This window comes from Durio zibethinus, chromosome 3, assembly GCF_047325235.1.
Source record: "Durio zibethinus cultivar Kanyao isolate XHJ-2024 chromosome 3, ASM4732523v1, whole genome shotgun sequence".
Classification (NCBI taxonomy): domain Eukaryota; kingdom Viridiplantae; phylum Streptophyta; class Magnoliopsida; order Malvales; family Malvaceae; genus Durio; species Durio zibethinus.
In genome coordinates, this window is record NC_143164.1 from 2,549,211 (window position 1) to 2,568,013 (window position 18,803).

The window sequence follows — 18,803 nt, forward strand, 5'->3', positions numbered from 1 at the left end:
ATTCTTCCCGGACCCCAGCCAGAAGTGTACTCGCTCTCTTTGCTTTACAACTAGAAATTTCTTAAAAGCCGTACATTACGTGGGTGTTTACAAGGAGCGAGTACGTTGAAGATTGGTTTGGGTAAGGGTAAATATCTTTTTTGTATGAATGCAAGCAAATTAGAGATGCATTTTCTAATAAAGGATGAAAAAGGGAAAAACGTAAAAATTTTAAACAAAATATTCTACTACTACCACTACTAAAACTTCAGATTTTTCAACATTTCTTTGCAAAAAGTCGTTTGCTGCGCCTCTTCTTTTTTCCTTCGCCACCCCTAATTTCTCTTCTCTTCGTCTCCTTAATCTCTGATTTTTTTCCTATTTACTATTGGTAAGTTACTGGCATTTTTTGGATTTTTTCTGTTTTTTTTTTTTTTTTAAATGGGATATTATATATTTATTTATATTTATATTTATATTTATATATTTTTCTAAACTGTAAATTCTCGAAATTCTGAAAATTGTACGTCTCTTCCTCTCTGTGCATTATAGAAATCCCATGGTCGATGCTTCATCTTTTGTCAGAAAACTGAAATAGAGTGTAGGCTTTAGGGATTGCAGGAGCAGCAGTAGCTATTAGGGTTTTAATTTGGCTATTTGTATGTATGTAGATTTCACCCTGGGATTTAAATTTAAGAGTAAGCTAGCTTGTTAGACTCATGTTCTTATAGTGAATTTTGAAAGCTAGTGCAGCTCCTCCCTCAACTCCTTTTTAATTTATACAATCATTTCCAAAAGTCCCTACTTCAAGTTCAAGTTCAAGCACAAGTTGGAGTTAGTGAGACTGCAGTGCAGCAAACTGTGTGAGTGATTTCCTTTTCAACAATAATCATTATCAGTCTACATCTATATTATTAAAATTTCTCTTTTTTTTTTTTTTTTTTGCTATTTAAAATATTAGGTTTTCTTCTTTCTCTGCTTCATGATCTAATGAATTACTTACTAGATAAGAGCATAGGAAAGAATTGAAAAACCATGGTCCATAATTTCATATTTGTTCATGGGCAGAGTGGCGGGTGTATGGAAATTTAGTACATCAACCAAAAAAGGAGAAAAATGTCGGGATCTGAGACGGGAGTGATGACGAGTAGAGAAGCCTACAGTATGGGCGTGCAACAGAAGAGTCCGGTACCATCACAGCCGGTGATACAGAACATGCGTTTAGCCTTTAGTCCTGACGGAACAGCTGTGTACAAGCCCATCACTGTCTCCTCACCCACATACCAGCCGGCCTCCAGCGATGGTGGGGCCGAGGGGTCCACAGGTGGGCCCCCGGTGACCCAAGCTCAAGCTCTGAACACGAGCATGGGGATGGGGAACGAGCCTATGAAGAGGAAGAGAGGGAGGCCCAGAAAGTATGGACCTGATGGGACCATGCCTCTGGCTCTTGTACCAGCTCCTTCCACTGTCAGTGTAACCCAATCAAATAGTGGAGGATTCCCTTCACCTCCACCGCCTTCAGGAGGATCAGCCACTTCACCAACTTCAATGAAGAAAGCTAGGGGAAGACCTCCTGGTTCCGGCAAGAAGCAACAACTTGAAGCTCTGGGTACTCTTTCTTTTGATATCGGATCTCAAATAAATCCTTTTAATCTTTAATGAATTTCTTTGACTGTCTTTGCTTGGGAAAGCTGAATGTACGACTTTGTGGTCTTGTTTCCTTGGTCATGAAATGCCACTAATGGTAGTAGTAGTAGTCGTAATTAGGATTTCATTTTCCTGCTTTTTCCTTTTTCTTCTCTTTGTTTTGCTTTGCAGTGTATGATAGATATGTGGATGATACATGACGAGATTGGGAATGTTTGAGATGTTCGATTTGAAACTTTTGATTTTGCAAGTCCAGTTTAAGTTTTTAGCCAAATACTTAGTAGTTAATAATAATAGTATAGTAGTAGTAGTATCATGGTTTTTTTGTTTTGTGTTGGTGTTGATTGAGGGAGTAGAATTAGTTGTGTTCTGACTTGTGACAGAGGTTGGAATGGTCGCTCTTGAGTAGTAAGTATCACTAAAAAAAGGGAGAATATCAGTATGACAGATAAATATGCAATGTAGGTGGTACACATTCGTGTCTTTAACATAGAAATCGAACTGGAATTGGGTTTGGACTTTCGACTTGGAATCTTTTCTGTCCGATCGATATGACTTCATATTCTTATCTTCCCCGAATTACTTATATGCCCTTGCTCCATTTTCTGTTACTTCTTCCCTCTCTTGTACCTTTCAAATTTTTCTCTATCTTCACTTTCTCTTATTTTAATGCATGTTTTCATCATTGATAGCACCTACCAACTAATGTCTACTACGAGTACTATATATATATATATATATATATATATATATATATATATTCTCAGATATGTTTGTTTTCCTGATTAATACTGAAATAATTGTAGTTAATCAGCTATGAATGCAGCTTTCTTGTTATTAGAAGATTAATGTTCCTTTCTTTCCCTTTTTCTCCCTAAATTTCTTTTTCAAAATAAAGCATAAATGTTAGCTCGTGTCATTCTATGGCTCTATGAACCTAAAAAAATAAATAGAAAAAACGAAAATTTTGGAAGCAAGATCTGACTTTGTATATATGTTACTAAGGTGAAATATTTTACCCTGGAGAGTTTTCTTTTTGCAGGATCAGCAGGAGTTGGGTTTACACCCCACGTTATCACTGTTAAAGCTGGAGAGGTTTCTCTTTCTCTTTTAAAATTTCATTTCCACTTTTCCTGATTTCTGTAGAAAAGTTTCTCTTTTTACTTTGATTCTTTATTTGCAAGTGTTAACTATTGTAGCAAATCCTTTGTCATGCCATTTATTAATAGTGACATGTTAATCTAGTTGCTTGATTCAAATGTTTCTGTCATGCATTGCCAAACTTCTTTTCTTTTCTTTTTTTTTTTTTTTTTTTAAGGTTTTAACTTGCAATTATTGCCTTTGATTGATTCATGAGAAAAGGGTTATGTCATTAATTCATTGCATTTTGGATGTGATAAAATAAAATGCTAAATTGGGTGAATTCCTTTTCTAACAATGGGAATTAATGACAACAACAAAGAAATAATGGAGTAAAGTTAAAATTTTGATAATGCTTGTGATTTTGCAATTTCAGAATATGTACACAAATTAAAATAAAATAGTGCAAAATGGGAACAAGCCACATTATCTTGATGATGATTTTCAATGAACTTTTGACATTCCTTAATTTGGTGGAATGCAGTTTTTGTTAATTCAATAAGTCTACTGTACATACAACTATAGTAAGGGGGAGATACCGTTCTTTTTATTAAGTTTTTTTCTTTCTTGATGTGAAGAATCATAATCCTTTGCATTGCTGGCAGCGTGGTGCTTTATGCACCATTTTCTAAATTTTACTGTGCTTCTTTATGCAAACATACGTATGCAATGTATTTTTATGTCCTTGATATAATACTTGTAGTTGATTGGGTGATATTTATATCTCTGCCTGGTTTTAGGATGTTTCGTCAAAAATAATGTCATTTTCTCAGCACGGTCCCAGAGCTGTTTGTATCCTGTCAGCAAATGGAGCCATATCAAATGTTACTCTTCGCCAACCAGCAACATCTGGCGGGACTGTAACTTATGAGGTTTGTGATATGCTAAAAGAGTAATGTCTTCTTTTGTTGTTGCCTTTTCTTTCTAGGATTTAAATTAATACCTCTAAACTGCTTGAGAAATTGAGAGCTTTACAGCCAAGCTTCAGAAGTTTCATAAAGGCAAAATAGCATTTTTATTTTCGTTAGTAATTTTTAGGGTGTATGAGAAGGAGGTATATATTGAAATCTGGATAGGTGGATGGTGATATCATGTTTAAACTATTAACATTAAACTAAGAAAACATTAATATAATATTTGTTAAAGTATAGTGCTGTCTATATGAATGTACTACCAACAAGCAATGGCTAAATAAATTCCAGAATGAAAAAGAAAAGTACTGTTAAATATTTGATACTTGTTAGAATCATTCATGCAAATTAATTATTAAATGCAAATGGAGCAGGAATGAAGTTTCCTTATATCAAATGAAAAGTTAAAGGTGTTAAGTTTACAATTATATCAAATGTATTAGTATTAAATTTTCGGTATATTCCAGTCATATAAGGAGAAAGCACTCTTTGCTATAATTATCTCATATTAATGGCATTATGTTTCTTTCACATTAATGGTGCAGGGGCGATTTGAAATTGTGTCACTTTCTGGTTCATTTCTTCTGTCTGAAAATGGTGGTCAGCGGAGCAGAACTGGAGGGTTAAGTGTGTCATTGTCTGGCCCAGATGGTCGTGTTTTAGGTGGCGGTGTAGCTGGCCTTCTAATGGCTGCATCCCCTGTTCAGGTTTATTTCCTTTTACCATTTTATATATTTTATTTCTGCATCATTCTTTTATACATATATTTCATATTGCCTATATTTTCTATCTGTTCAGAGTCTTAAGGGATACAGAGATGAATCAAAAACACACCATGGGAAGTAAAAGTTTCTCTGAATTTAACAATAGTGAAAAATGATATTAGAATTTTTACCACCTCTAGAAAATGATAAGTATTTTGTGATTAATGTTATTATTAATACTCCATTAAACACTATTATCACAACAACAACAAAAAAACCCGTAAAATTTAAATATCAAATGATTAAAGTTAAAGTTTTTTTCTCTAATATGCATGCGTGGTTCAAATGAGAACATTGATTTGAGATGAATGGGGTGTGTAGAATTTTACATGATTATATGCATGCACAAACATACACACACACATACATATATATATATTGGGTCAGATCATACAAGTCATTGGATCTATGGAAGGGAGAAGGGAGGAAAGAAGAGTTTTTTTTTTTTTTTGGGGTGGGGGGAAGCGATTGAGTTTAATGATATTTTCTACTATATATGTCAAGTGTTAAGTATGTAACACTGCAGCATTTTGGTGGGTGGAGAAATGGCTATTGCCTCCCTGGAACCTAGTCTTTATGAGTAAGCTCTCTCTCTCTGACCACTCTGAAATACTTGGCTATGCTTTACAAGTGTTATATAAACCGACGTAAGTCCTAGTGCTGCTATTGACTTTTGCTTCTATACGTTACTGCCTATCTCATTGTAATTACTATATTTCAGATGTGTATGCTAATGATATTGAGCTGCCTGTTCCTTGCAGGTGGTTGTTGGTAGTTTTATTGCAGACGGTCGGAAGGAACCGAAGTCAGCAAACCAGATGGAACCTCTATCTGCCCCACCAAAGCTTGCTACAGGTGGTGTGCCAACGGGAGCTATCAGCCCACCATCACGTGGTACTCTAAGTGAATCCTCAGGTGGGCCCGGTAGCCCACTTAATCAGAGCACAGTAGCCTGCAATAACAATAACCCACAACAAGGCATGTCAAACTTGCCATGGAAGTAAATGCTTCTTAACTTTGTAGTCTTGAGCTAATACCGTAGTAGGCATGGGCTGTTGTGTTGAGTTAGTATTCAAGCATAGGCAGGAATGATTTGTGTAAGAAGAGTAGCATAAGAGTACAGCCAGGATGCCTTATCGTGTGACCTGATTGCTCGATACCTAGAATGGGCTGAGGAGTGGTCTTTGCACTTGTAAGGTGCTGTTAGAAGTTAGAAAGGAAGCCCATTTTTTTAGTTGCTTCAGACGGAGATGGTGAGTTTGAGTTTTTACTTCCCTTTGTCTTTGTTGTATTTACTTATTTTGTTAGTGGAATTCATCTGTTTCACTATCCATCAAGGTGATATTGATCTAGTTGAGTTCAGCTGGATTTTACTATTATACTGCATCCATTTGCATTTCTGTAAAACAAGTAGGTCTTCCTATTTGTGAATAGTGATGACCATCTTTAACCCCCCCCAAAAAAAAAAAAAAATTGTGATGACTATCAAAAATATTTAACCAAGTAGCAGAATGCAGACTCGCGCGACATACAATCAAACAGCAATCCAATGCTCCCCGTCTCTTTATCTTCGAGAATTACTAGAAAATTATTATTACCCCTTTCCGCCCATGTCAGCAAGGTTTCAAGAAAACAATAGGAGAATTCACCAGTTGAAGTCTCTGCCTTATCTCAGCAATCACCCGTCACGCCTATGTTACGAAGTGCGAGTCAAGGAGCATTCAAGAGAACCTGCAAAAAGGATGGACCTGCCATGATCCCCTCATAATTGTTCCAAATATGGACCTTTTTTTTTTTTTTTGATTCATCCAACATTTTAAATGGGACTGCTAAAAAGCGGATTGCTAGACCACCTATTGGTGTTCCGGACGTTGGTGTTCGCAAGAAAAGTTGCAAACTTCTTCCGAGTTGCTCTGCCTGGAGTTGGGAAGGATTATCGTATGATTTTCTTCTTTGCCATCTCTCCTTTTTAAAAAAAAGAAAAAAATTTGGTGCTACAACCTGCTGGTCTGTTCATACTACGAATATCCCTAATTTATAAGACTAAAACACTATAGCACCTCCTTGTACTTAAGGTGATGTCAATTTGTGTTGAACGACAGGAAAAAGGTAAGAGAGCCCATTTTGTTAATAAGATTATGTTGTTGATGCAATGTTATCAAGTTGACCACTGTTTGGCAAGAAGCTTTTTTTTTTTTTCACCATTTATTTTTGGGATATGGACCATCTTATGAATTCGTTTTCCAACTTTTTGAACATACATATGGTGATCATATGTGAGCTTGGAATGGAATGTTGATGCGATCTTGTAGCTTCGGATGGAATTCGTTTTTACCATGTAAAAAGTATTCTTTCATATTTAGAAACAAAAATTGGAATGTTTTGTGATCCTGTAACTTACAGTTCATGTACATAACTGTCTAAATTATCAGTAGGATTTATCTTGCTGATCAAAGATGAAGCAGTCAGTACTCTGATGTAAATACTGCAACTTATTTGACTGATTTCACGCATTCTTTATCTAATATCCTATCCTCTCTCTTGCTGACCAAGGAAAAAAATGAAAAGAAAATTTATCTCCACGTGAAATTAATAAAAGTATTAATTTTTAACTCTCTGCACCCCAGTAAAGAGTAATATTATGACACAATTAATCCACCAAGCGACCATATTATATGAGCACAGAGAGCACTGATGATCATTCAACAACAACAATCCAAATTATTCAACACTATAATTAATGGGGCAATCTTGTATCATTACATAATGTCTTATCTCAAAAGTAATTCAAAGGCAAACAAAACGCATTCAACTCTCCTACATACTTAGAAACGATGTGCTGAAATCGTTGAAGATGCCCCATTATCGGAAAGAGGCACAGAGCATGAAAACCTTAGCAATAAAGTTACTCCTGCATCAAGTAACACTCAATAAGCACCCAAGTTTGTATTCCTTTAGGCACTTGAGACCTATAGCGTTACAGACAATCCTACAATGGGCAAAACTTCATGCTTCAAATATTTCCTCCTAAAAAAACTTTAAGCTGTATCAATTCATCAAGCTTGTAACTTAAACAATTGTATTTAGACAAATTTTCAAAAAAAAAAAAAAAAATCAGTCATATAGCCTTTTGAAAATAATTACAGAAGCTTTAGATTTCAGATTTTGAGGTGATGAACAACGCCCTTGTGGGGGGGGGGGGGGGGTCACAATTGATGACACTGGTTTCCCTGGCCTATGGAATCCAATCCAACTTGTTTAAATGATAAAAGAAAGGTTATATCCAAATTGATTAATAATTCCTATGAGATCAGAATCAGATCCATTTCTGACAATAATTAAAAGGTGTGGAGGAATTATCAAAAAATACTAGTAGTAATTAATAGCCGAAACGCAAGTAGTCGTATAAGCAATCCCATAGAACCACCCCCCCCCCCCCCCCAAAAAAAAAAAAAACAAACAAAGAGTGTAAACACGAACCAGGAGAAAAGCGAATGGAGTAAAAAGAGAAGCAAAAGAGAATTTTATTTGGGGGATTTGTCCTTGTTGGGAGGAGAGTAAATGAGAGCAGCAACCATGGAGACCGGTAGCAACACGTACTTGGCTAAAGCTGCCAGCTTCGTCACCAAAGGCTCTCCCCTCGTCAACGCCATTTTTGTTCTTCTTTTCCACCAATTCTACTACCCTACCTCTACTATGTATCCCGAATTCCCAATTACCAGCCCAGCCTCCTCCGTCTAAAAGTAAAATAAATTCCGAATTTCACACTCCGTTTGCTGCGGCTATGTAAAGTAAAAATAGAGACGTAAATTATATATTAATATTTGTAAATTATTTGAATTTAATTAGAATAAAATTTGAATTTGATTTAATTATTATTGAGTTAAGTTTGAATAAAAGTAATTTGATTCGAATAAAATTTAAGTATTTTTATATTTGATTTGAATAATTTATAAATTTAATCGAATTTTTATATTTAAATATATTTTTATTATTTTAATTAATAAAATATCTCAAACTCAAATTTTAGTTTAAATATAAATAATTTAGCTTTTATGAAATATACGAATTGAACTTATTTTTATATGTTAATCGAATGAACTCGAATAACATAATTTTTATCTTGAATTAAGTTTAAACTAAAAAAAATAAAATCCGATTGAATTCGAATCGAATTTTAAATTTCGAATTTCGAATCGAATTTAAGTTTACGAGGAAATGTACGAAGGTCGGCAAGCCAAGCCCAAGCCTCCTTATTGGGCTTCCTTTCTAGGTCAACCTATCATGCCGTGAACTACGGCCTTCCTGGCCATCTTGGATTCTTTCACTGAGGCTTGGACTGCAATTCAAAATTTCCTCAACTGGGCCTAATTGGTTTGTTAGGCCCAATTGGAGTGAGAACTGAGAAATCACTCTACTCGTTCAAGAAATTAACTGGTAATTAAAATGACAACCCCGCCAACGATATATATTTACACAAAAAAATTTTACATATTTTTTAATTATTAATTTTAATATATTCAAGTAATGAGATTAAATTTTTTAATTTTTTAAATTTATTTCTCTCATCCATTAAGCTATTGATATCAATTGTTAAAAAATGGATAAAATTTTTTAAATTTTATACTACGTAAATTAATTTATATATATATATATATATTTGTTTATTTATTATTAACTTACTACCAATACTCTATAATATTTCATTTCTTTGTAGTTAGCAACAGTCCAAGAGAAGAAAAATAAAAAACATATACATATGTGTGTGTCTTTGCGTGTGTCAATATTAAATATATAGTAAATACATTAATATTAAGTAACATTAATTATAATAAGTTGTAGTAGTGGTGAAATATCTATCTTATTATAAACAAGAAAGAAATAAATTAATTAGGCTTACATATATATATATATATAATAAGTAGTACATGCAACAATTAAAAGAAGTCCCCAAGGACACAATATATAATCTTTAAGTTAAGAGTGAATACATTTGCACATGCATCATTCATCACTGTTAATAACATTGATCGATAAGTACAGCATGCACGTAGCTAATAGCTAGACAATGTGACATTCCCCCCACGTGGCATGTGTTTTTCAATATTCACAAACAAATATTACTGCTGTTAGTAGAGTAAGGAATTAAAAGGAATATTGAAAAATTTTAAAGAAAAAAAACACAATACCTTTGGTTTGGTATCCATCCATAGAATAAGATTAGACTAGTATAGTAGCAGGTTCCATCTGGTGCAACTGGCTCTTAACCACAGAATTACCTGACTTTATATTGTCTTAGTTGGAGAAGCGGAGGGAGGGTCAGTGACAGTGCCAAATGTAATGGACTCACCATCTGAGAGTGACCTGAGTCGGTGGCCGGGTTTAGGTATTTGACAAAACGTTGGAGGGCTGTTGAGGCAATTGAGAGTTGACAGACAAAAATTTTTCTACTATTGCTCTTTGGTAGTAGTATCTAATTCTAAGCGCCACTCTCTCTCACTTTCTCTCTGTGGTTCCACGTCTGGCAATAATTTTATTACAAAAAAGCTTTTATTTTTCGTCTCTTTTTTTCTTTTTTTTTTAATACTTAACAATGATTCCCGTTGAAGAAACCACTTGATAACTCATAATCATACGCTTGGCACAGGTTTTTATTCACATATAAAAGGCAAGATCATTATGGCACAAAGCCGTACTTTTAGAACTTGCTTATCTCTTTCTCTTAATAAGCAAAAAGCAAACCCGTTTGGCTTCTACTGCCTCTTCTGTACGTTAGTTCAGAGTCTTTTTCTCAAAAAGCTTCACCTGACCCTTTTGGCTAACAGTAAGTCAGTAACCTGAGAGATCTAAATTCTTGGGTTTACTAAATTTGTTATTGTCGATGGCGATTGCTGTCCTAGTTTGTTTTGCCGATCACAGTAAAATTGTTTTGTTTTATTTATTGTGTATTTGGGGGGTGATGCGTTAATGTGGTTTATGTTTGATGCTAGAGTAGAGTGCTAGGGTAGGCTGATTGATGCAATCATGTTGGTGTTTTTCAAGTGACAATTAACTTATTAGATCTGGGTAAGTGATAAAAATGGTGGATTAGTTGTTTTGTGATCTGGGTTCTTCTCTGCTTACAGGTTAGTTCCGGATAGGCTGTTTGATGCATTGGTGAAGAGATGAGGGGTGCTGCTCTTGTAGCCATTGCGGCTACAATTGGTAACTTTTTGCAGGGATGGGATAATGCTACGATTGCTGGTACTTCTTCGTTCATGTTTATATTGCTGCCTACTTACTTCTCAGCATGAGTAAGTGAATGTTTGAACCATATTTTCAAATTTAAAATAAGAATTCATGGACTGCATATTGTTTTTATTGGCTCACATCATGCGTATTTCTATGCTTCCTGATATTGCTGATTGGGATTCATTGAAATGAGAATTGAATTGCTTCAAGGCTTCCAACGAAGAATATCTATTACATTTTTGTTTTGCTTCCGGTTTCTTAAACCCATTATTGTCCCTATTTGCTGCTCAAAATCCTGCTTTGTTTCGAGTCCTTAAGGCCTATTCACTTAATTAATCTTTCTTCTTCTTTTTTTTTTTTTTGGTGGTGCTTTCAGGAGCAGTTGTGTATATCAAGAACGACCTCAATCTGGGAACCAGTGTTGAAGGTCTTGTTGTGGCTATGTCACTCATAGGAGCCACAGCTATGACAACATGCTCTGGAGCTATATCAGATTGGCTTGGTCGGCGTCCAATGCTGATAATTTCTTCAATGCTTTACTTTGTTAGTGGTTTGGTGATGTTGTGGTCTCCTAATGTATATATTCTATGCGTAGCCAGAATATTAGATGGATTTGGAATTGGTTTAGCAGTTACTCTTCTCCCAGTCTATATATCTGAGACTGCTCCATCAGAGATAAGGGGATTGTTAAATACGCTACCACAATTCACTGGTTCTGGGGGGATCTTCTTATCGTATTGTATGGTTTTTGGAATGTCATTGATGGACTTACCAAGTTGGAGGTCGATGCTTGGTGTTCTATCGATCCCTTCTCTCCTCTATTTTGCGTTGACTGTTTTTTATTTGCCTGAATCTCCTCGGTGGCTTGTGAGTAAAGGGAAGAGGCTTGAGGCAAAACAGGTTCTTCAGAGATTACGTGGCAGGGAAGATGTTTCAGGTTCATGTTTTTTCTACCTTTATTTTTCTTATGAATTTTTTTTTCTTCTTTTTCTCCCCTTTTCCCCGCCCGTGTTGGAAATGTAGGGGACTTGGAAGTTGAATGGTTAGATACTCTGCTAAGAGCCAAGAGCATAATTTGATGCTTGCTCTGCTGGAGCCACCGAGAGTTGTAACATAAATGGTGGATAAGCATAAGTGATAAAATCTAATGAATTTAAGATAGGAATATCCATTTGTGATTGATTTTTATTCCTCAAGTTTCAATCTATTCTAAAGAAGAAGGCTTGACACATGTAGGTAATCAGAAACTTAAGAAGTTCTGATCAATATTTTGGTAGAATATATGAGAGATTGGAAAGTTTACTGGTTTATCGGTTTTTAGTGGGAAAAACCTTGCTAAGAATATTTTTGCAAGGGTTTAGCGCCTAAGATATCGAGAAATTGTTTTGGTTAGTTAAAATTGAGATTCGGTAGTCCAAAATTTCTGTTGCTTTCTCTGTCACAATCAGGTATTCACATCTATATCATGTTTCTTCCCTTCAGCCCCTTTGAACCCACAGATGCTTTTATCATTTTTAGATTAGCCATAACTCTAACCGCCATAAGTTATATTTGCACAGACTTTAAAGGTCTATCTGAAAATTTTCTGTATGATATGCTAGGTAACTTATCCGACTCTGTTACGCCATGCATGCTCTAAAATTTGAGACGTGTCCTATGTTCTAATAAAAGATCAAAATGATTTCAAATGCTATCATTGTAAATCAAGGAGCATGAGCATGTCTAGTTGTTTACGCAGAAATAACTTAAAACCAGCATAGAAGTGTCTACCAGTAAGTTTGATCCAATAAGTAACAAAACTAGGCATTGCATGCTTTTCTCCTAATTTTATTGGCATCCTTTTGATAAGAGTATTGGGAAGGTAGGCATCATGTGCGGAGTAGATTTTGGGGACAAAGAAGGGAAAAAAATCTTCTGTGTTCCTCTATTTTGAGTCCTTCCATGCACTTGTTCTCCCCACTTTAGAATCTTTAGGCCTATTAACAAAGAAGCCTCCATAGCTTTTGTGGTTGTTTTATTTAAAATGATAGAAATTCCCTTGTCCACCGAGTTTCCTCTTATTTAACTAGTTTAAGACTAATTGAGGTTGTTGATCTTGCTGAGATTTCTTTGATCTGCAGGTGAGATGGCATTGCTGGTTGAGGGCCTTGGCATTGGGGGTGAAACTTCTTTAGAAGAGTACATAATAGGTCCGGCTAATGAACTTGCTGATCGTCAGGATCCTACTGCTGATATAGACAAAATCAGATTATATGGACCTGAAGAGGCCCTGTCTTGGGTTGCCAAACCTGTCACTGGACAAAGCATTCTTGGCCTTGCCTCTCGCCAGGGAAGCACGGTGAACCAAAGTGTACCCCTTATGGACCCTCTTGTGACATTATTTGGCAGTGTGCATGAAAAGTTTCCTGAGACAGGGAGCATGCGTAGTATGCTTTTTCCAAATTTTGGAAGCATGATTAGTACGGCAGACCCTCATGTCAAAAATGAACATTGGGATGAGGAGAGCTTGCAGAGGGAAGGTGAAGACTATGCACCAGATGCTGCAGGGGGGGGGGGCTCCGATAATAATTTGCATCGCCCTTTGATCTCACGTCAGACAACAAGCTTGGAACAAGACATGGCTCCCCCAGCTTTCCATGGCAGTATTCTAAGCATGAGACGCCATAGCACTCTTGTGCAAGATAGTGGAGAATCAGTTGGTAGTACAGGAATTGGAGGTGGTTGGCAGTTGGCATGGAAATGGTCTGAGCGAGAAGGTGAGGAGGGAAAGAAGGAAGGAGGGTTTAAAAGGATTTATTTGCACCAGGAGGAAGTCCCTGGATCTCGACGGGGGTCTCTTGTATCACTTCCTGGTAATGATATGCCTGCAGAAGGTGAGTTTATCCAGGCTGCTGCTCTAGTGAGCCAGCCTGCTCTTTATTCTAAGGAGCTTATGGATCAGCATCCTGTTGGACCAGCAATGGTTCATCCGTCTGAAACTGCTTCGAAAGGACCAGTTTGGGCTGCTCTTCTTGACCCAGGAATGAAGCGCGCATTATTGGTCGGGATTGGGATTCAGATACTTCAGCAGGTAGTCAGAAATTTTATTTTTGAACTTCTGTTGGCCGCTCGGCCTTTTTATCATCTTGTCATCTTCTCTACATTAGTTTACAGATTTGAATGTGCTTTGAAAGGAAAATATGGGCCATAACAGTTTAAGCTGCAGTTGAATTAGCATTAATCCTTAAGATTAGAACCAATAGTTTTGCTAGTAGTAATTGGTTCTGAGGTATCTTGTTTTACTGTGGAGTCATTACATGCTTATAGTTCTTTTTGCTCGTGGTACTTAAAAATGAAAGTGGCCACTTGTTACACATTAATGTTTGTCAATTTGTACTTTACATAGAGAAGCTTGAATCTTTTTGCTTATCAGTTGAGCTAATTATACTATGATTTCCATGGTAAATTAAGCTAACTTTTCTAATTTCATTTGCAGTTCTCAGGTATAAATGGAGTTCTCTACTACATTCCTCAAATTCTTGAAGAGGCAGGCGTTGAAGTGCTTCTTTCAAAATTGGGCCTGAGTTCAGATTCCGCATCATTTCTTATTAGTGCATTCACAACCTTGCTGATGCTTCCCTGTATAGGTGTAGCCATGAAACTCATGGATATATCAGGCAGAAGGTGGTTTGCTTTTCTCAAATATTATTTTCAACTTGTAATTCTTCATTCTGGGTCTCCTATATTTTCTTCCTGGGAATTCTTAGGGTGCACTCTCAGGAATATGGTAAATAGATAGACTTGATGACTTTAGCATTCATGTTATTCTGTTAAAATAAAAATCCAAATTTCAATCCTGAAAAACGTTAGTTTGAATCTCTTTGACTTTAAATGATGGAATCACGTTATCTTAATTTTCTCCATTCACACATGCTTTTTTTCCTAAAAAATGGTAAAAAAAACTCATACTTGTATTGTTTGCAGGAGGCTGCTGCTGCTCACCACAATTCCTGTGCTTGTAGTGTCACTAGCCATTCTAGTTTTTAGCGAAATCGTGGATTTGGGCACTGTAGTAAACGCTGCTATCTCAACTGCATGCGTTGTTATCTACTTCTGCTGCTTTGTTATGGGCTATGGACCAATTCCAAATATCCTCTGCTCTGAGATCTTTCCAACAAGTGTCCGTGGCCTTTGTATTGCCATCTGTGCTTTGGTTTACTGGATTGGAGATATCATTGTTACCTATACTCTGCCTGTGATGCTCAGTTCTATAGGCCTTGCTGGCATCTTTGGAATATATGCTGTAGTTTGTCTCGTCTCTTGGGTCTTTGTCTTCTTGAAAGTTCCGGAAAGCAAAGGAATCCCACTTGAAGTCATTACCGAGTTCTTTGCTGTTGGTGCAAGACAGGCTGCTGCTGCTGCGAAGAATGAGTAGCTCACTGCTTTAAGCGGTGTCAATTCCTCTGCAATTTCAGCTGCTGAGCAGTCGTCCAACTTATGTTTGAAGATTTTTGTGTATTCTTATTATATTGAAAATGAGGGATCTTCTGATTCAAACATTAAAATGATATTATTTTTTTTGCTTCAAATTGAGTCTAATTTAATTAAGATCATGGTAGAGATGCATGTTTCATGAGTATCTTTTCGTGATCAATAGGAATCCATCCACTGAGCTACTCTCGAGCGAGTAAAGAGGTGTATTGTAGCTCGATATTGCAATGCCTTGTAGTTTAGCGAAAATTCCTTTTAAAGATGTTAGAACCAAAATCCACTTTTTCTTCAGGTTGATGCAAGCCAAAGCCAAAGCCGAAAGGGAAAATGGGAAAAAGAGACAACTATTAATTTGCTGAAATACTTTTAAAAAAAAAATGAAAGGTTGATTCATTATCCTATTTCAACTTTTGGCACTTGGAGCCTGTTCGGAGAAGCAAGGCAAAGGGCGCTTGGACAGAGGAGAAAAGAGAGGGGAGATCAACGACCATCACTGGCATTCCCGCTTCCAGTGTATCTGAAGGAAGGAAGGTTATTACTTAAAGACATGAAATCTTAATCAGCAATCAAATTCGATATGCTTTAATTTTAGTACTCCTGTTCTGTATGATAGCAGATAGCCTAGGTTCAATAAATTGGATTGAGACTAACGACAACGAAGTTTGTCAGGGAAGGATGCGCACAAGAAGAGCATCCTGCCTATTTCATCTGTTTCCTTTGCGTGTGTGTGTGGATCGGTGTGACATGGTAGGTGGTAGAGGGTGGGAGGGAAGGTGGGAAACCCACAATATCGCTATAGGCCCTAAGCTATAACCACAACATAGACTTGGCAAAATCCAACATTTACAAGAATGATCAGTAACCCTACATTTGCAAAGATGAGGGTCCATTAAAACAATTTGAGTAGATAAAAAATTATATATATCAATGAGCCTGCAGATGTGAATCACCAACACATTGTGCAGAACAAAAACCTAACCCAATTTCCATTTTTAGGACCAACCCCACCTTCGGCAATATTGTCATTCCCAAATGTAATCGCAGCAAGTTGCCGAAAATGAGTATATTATTTACTTGAAATATATATAATAATACTAATACTAATGTAACAAAAGCATGGCTTCCTTTCCTAAATCATGGAATTCATTATGTAATGCTTTCCTTTTTGTTTATATCTTGCACTCAAATGGACTTGGGAAGTCGGCTTCCCAGGCCATATAGACATAGTCATACCCGGCCACACATTACGTCAACTTTTTAATTTCTGACGGAGTTTATAGCTCAGCTTAAACATGCACGATAGCTTGTTATGACCCACCCCTAACTGACGACAACAGTGCTGAATCGTAGATAAATTTCTTTAAAAAAAATATTTATCCAACAAGAGGATTGACTCGGGTGCTTTTAACCGGAGAAAGTTGCATTGCATATTTGCATACTTGTGGTCGTGGAACAAGAATCTTGATACCCAGACGGACCCACACCCACCAAACCCAAAAAGGCAAAACCACATGTTGAGCAACCCACTTTATATATTGCTAATCAGGTGAGGGAGTATAAAAAAGTGCTTGAGAAAAACGAAAGAGATTGACTGTTCTCAGCTTCAAAAATCAACGTTTAAAACAAGGTAGGCAAATCTTTTCCCTTTACATTAGATCGTCCTACTCAAAAGCAAGCAACGGATTCACTGTCACAGGCTCGAGTGCTGGAAGTGAAACTACACATGTCTTGACAGGTGCCCCCTTTAGTTTAGATTCTCATCTCTTCATCACTTTAGATGGACCTCCCCTCCAGGTCCCATTTCTTTTCACCGATTCCATGGCCCATTTTGTGTTTTATTTATTTATTTATTTATTTATTTTCTTCATTTCCACTACGTAGTTATAGTTAATTCAGGTAAAATTTCAAACGAAAAACATAAAGCTGCCCCTCTCCCATTGAGAATTGGAGATGCACATAATTGAAGTAGTAAAGAAGAAACAACATGGAACAAAATACGCTTTATCCTGAAAAGACCACAGCATAAGAAATTCATGAACCCAAATGAATCATTTTCTTCGGCTAAAAGCGAATAACCAGACTTGCTCCAAACAAAAGAAAGGAAAAGCGAAGAAGCAGAGCAAAGTCCGGATAGGAAAAAAAGACAAATTAAGAAAATTACCATGCAAGCTGTTGGTCGGGGTTATGATTCAGGTGCATGCACCTGAATTTGTAGTTCCAGAAAAGTCTTGACTTGACAAATGGAAGGAAACACAAAGAAGTTGCTCAATTTTCATTCATGAACCATTTTTTTTGTTTATTTGTTTGTTTGGGTAATCAAGACGTTGTTCTTACTGGAATCTGACATTCTGATTTCTGCCTATATATATATATATATATATATTTAACATACATGATACATATAGTTACACTTCAACTTTACATTATTTACAATTCACCAAATGAAATACTACTACACAGAAATTCCAATAAATCCAAACCTAGATCCTATTAATAATTGGAGGAGGTAATTAGCTAATCAAATCTATTAACTTTGAAAAGACAAAAAAAATTTTGAGGAACCCTGAGACAGAGGCTGGCTAGGGCAAGAACCTATTGACATCAACTTCACGCTCCTTCAATCTGGCCTCAGTCTCAGTTCCAGAGGTTGAAGCCCTCGGACAGGGTAAAACCCCACACTTGAGGCACCTGTCAACCACAAAAATCTGGCGGCAGGAGGGGCAGGAAGAATGGGACCCCAGCCACGTGTCGATGCAGGGGACGTGGAAGCCATGGCCGCACTGCGGCAGTACCCGGATTTCATCCCCTACCACGAACTCTGTCAGGCAAATCGCGCAATCGGAGAATTTCGCAGAGAATTCATCAGAGAAGGTGGCCTTGGGAAGGAACTTGAGGATCTTCTTCTTAAGGCCTTTGTTGGCAGGAGGCGTAGTACGGGATGAAGAAGCAGAGCCACCGGAGAGACGGCGAAGCCAGGCGCAGCGTGCGACAGCGATGAGGCCGAGCACGCAAATAAGGGCGCAGATGAGAGCTGCAAAGATAACGACCAAGTCGGAGTCGACGGTTGCAGCTTGTTCAGGCGGCGGCTGGCTAGTGGCCGGGGAGTTGGCGGCCGCTAGGAGCCTGAAAGGACGACTCATGTGAAGAGAGGGATGGAGAAAGAGAAGTTACTTGTAACGTTTCCGTCAAGGTAATGAGATTGGATTGGGGTTTTATTTATAGTAAATCTTCTGGGTTTAATTTAATTTATCCGTTAGTTACCCCTACTACTACTAAATACTAAATACTAAATTTGTGACCCACCTGTTTTTGTTCACCTTCCGTCAATGACCCCAGATTTTGGTCCACATTCATCTTTACCCCTGGCTTCTGTTTCATCAATCATCCCTGTAAATTGTAGTTGTAATTGTGAAATTCGTTTGAAACACCTTCTTTTCCCGTTAGTTTATTTATTTATTTTTTGTTTTGCTTTGAAAAATATTTTATACCTCCAATAATACACTTTAAAATTTGAAATTGAAAATTCGGATTTATGTGAATCATTCAAGAAAGATTTTTGGTATTTCGCTGAATTTATGTCCATCAAGCTCGTATATACTAGCTAGCAGTATGAATGTAGCTTGCCTTTGTGTTAAAAATTCCCATGTCTATCAAAACAAAC

General features: G+C 36.9%; 2 protein-coding genes and 1 pseudogene across 8 annotated transcripts; 2 read left to right on the forward strand and 1 right to left on the reverse strand.

The window, feature by feature from the left end:
* Positions 1-211: 211 nt before the first annotated feature.
* Positions 212-5,803, forward strand: LOC111276538 (AT-hook motif nuclear-localized protein 10-like). 3 transcript variants are annotated; one of them, XM_022863454.2, is made up of 7 exons: positions 213-370; positions 733-842; positions 1,048-1,588; positions 2,669-2,721; positions 3,507-3,638; positions 4,223-4,384; positions 5,203-5,803. In XM_022863454.2, exons 3-7 carry the CDS (start codon positions 1,096-1,098, stop codon positions 5,443-5,445), a joined length of 1,083 nt encoding a protein of 360 aa, XP_022719189.2. In that variant the 5' UTR covers positions 213-370; positions 733-842; positions 1,048-1,095; the 3' UTR covers positions 5,446-5,803. The 3 variants fall into 3 exon arrangements, with proteins under 3 accessions (XP_022719902.2, XP_022719189.2, XP_089614122.1); XM_022864167.2 differs by lacking the exon at positions 733-842 and having other exon boundaries at positions 212-370; XM_089757996.1 differs by lacking the exon at positions 213-370 and having other exon boundaries at positions 445-842.
* A 3,959-nt stretch (positions 5,804-9,762) lies between these two features.
* Positions 9,763-15,234, forward strand: LOC111300420 (monosaccharide-sensing protein 2-like). Of its 4 annotated transcripts, none has more exons than XM_089758001.1 (6): positions 9,763-10,265; positions 10,567-10,734; positions 11,049-11,609; positions 12,793-13,742; positions 14,148-14,335; positions 14,636-15,234. In XM_089758001.1, exons 2-6 carry the CDS (start codon positions 10,731-10,733, stop codon positions 15,084-15,086), a joined length of 2,154 nt encoding a protein of 717 aa, XP_089614127.1. In that variant the 5' UTR covers positions 9,763-10,265; positions 10,567-10,730; the 3' UTR covers positions 15,087-15,234. The 4 variants fall into 4 exon arrangements, with proteins under 4 accessions (XP_089614127.1, XP_089614125.1, XP_089614128.1 ...); XM_089757999.1 differs by having other exon boundaries at positions 9,865-10,265; positions 10,567-10,684; XM_089758002.1 differs by lacking the exon at positions 9,763-10,265 and adding an exon at positions 10,408-10,445.
* A 2,260-nt stretch (positions 15,235-17,494) lies between these two features.
* On the reverse strand, positions 17,495-18,415 carry LOC111278853 (RING-H2 finger protein ATL80 pseudogene; annotated as a pseudogene). The gene has a single exon (XR_016340752.1). The product of XR_016340752.1 is annotated as an RING-H2 finger protein ATL80 pseudogene (transcript).
* Positions 18,416-18,803: the final 388 nt, after the last annotated feature.

Bases quoted from the DNA above. Each gene is read 5' to 3' on its own strand.
- LOC111276538 (XM_022864167.2), top strand. From the start codon at position 1,096: ATGTCGGGATCTGAGACGGGAGTGATGACGAGTAGAGAAGCCTACAGT. The intron at 2,722-3,506 runs GTTTCTCTTTCT...GCCTGGTTTTAG, and splicing joins TCACTGTTAAAGCTGGAGAG to GATGTTTCGTCAAAAATAAT. The intron at 4,385-5,202 runs GTTTATTTCCTT...TGTTCCTTGCAG, and splicing joins TGGCTGCATCCCCTGTTCAG to GTGGTTGTTGGTAGTTTTAT.
- LOC111300420 (XM_089757999.1), top strand. From the start codon at position 10,606: ATGAGGGGTGCTGCTCTTGTAGCCATTGCGGCTACAATTGGTAACTTT. The intron at 10,685-11,048 runs GTACTTCTTCGT...TGGTGCTTTCAG, and splicing joins GGATAATGCTACGATTGCTG to GAGCAGTTGTGTATATCAAG. The intron at 13,743-14,147 runs GTAGTCAGAAAT...TTTCATTTGCAG, and splicing joins GGATTCAGATACTTCAGCAG to TTCTCAGGTATAAATGGAGT.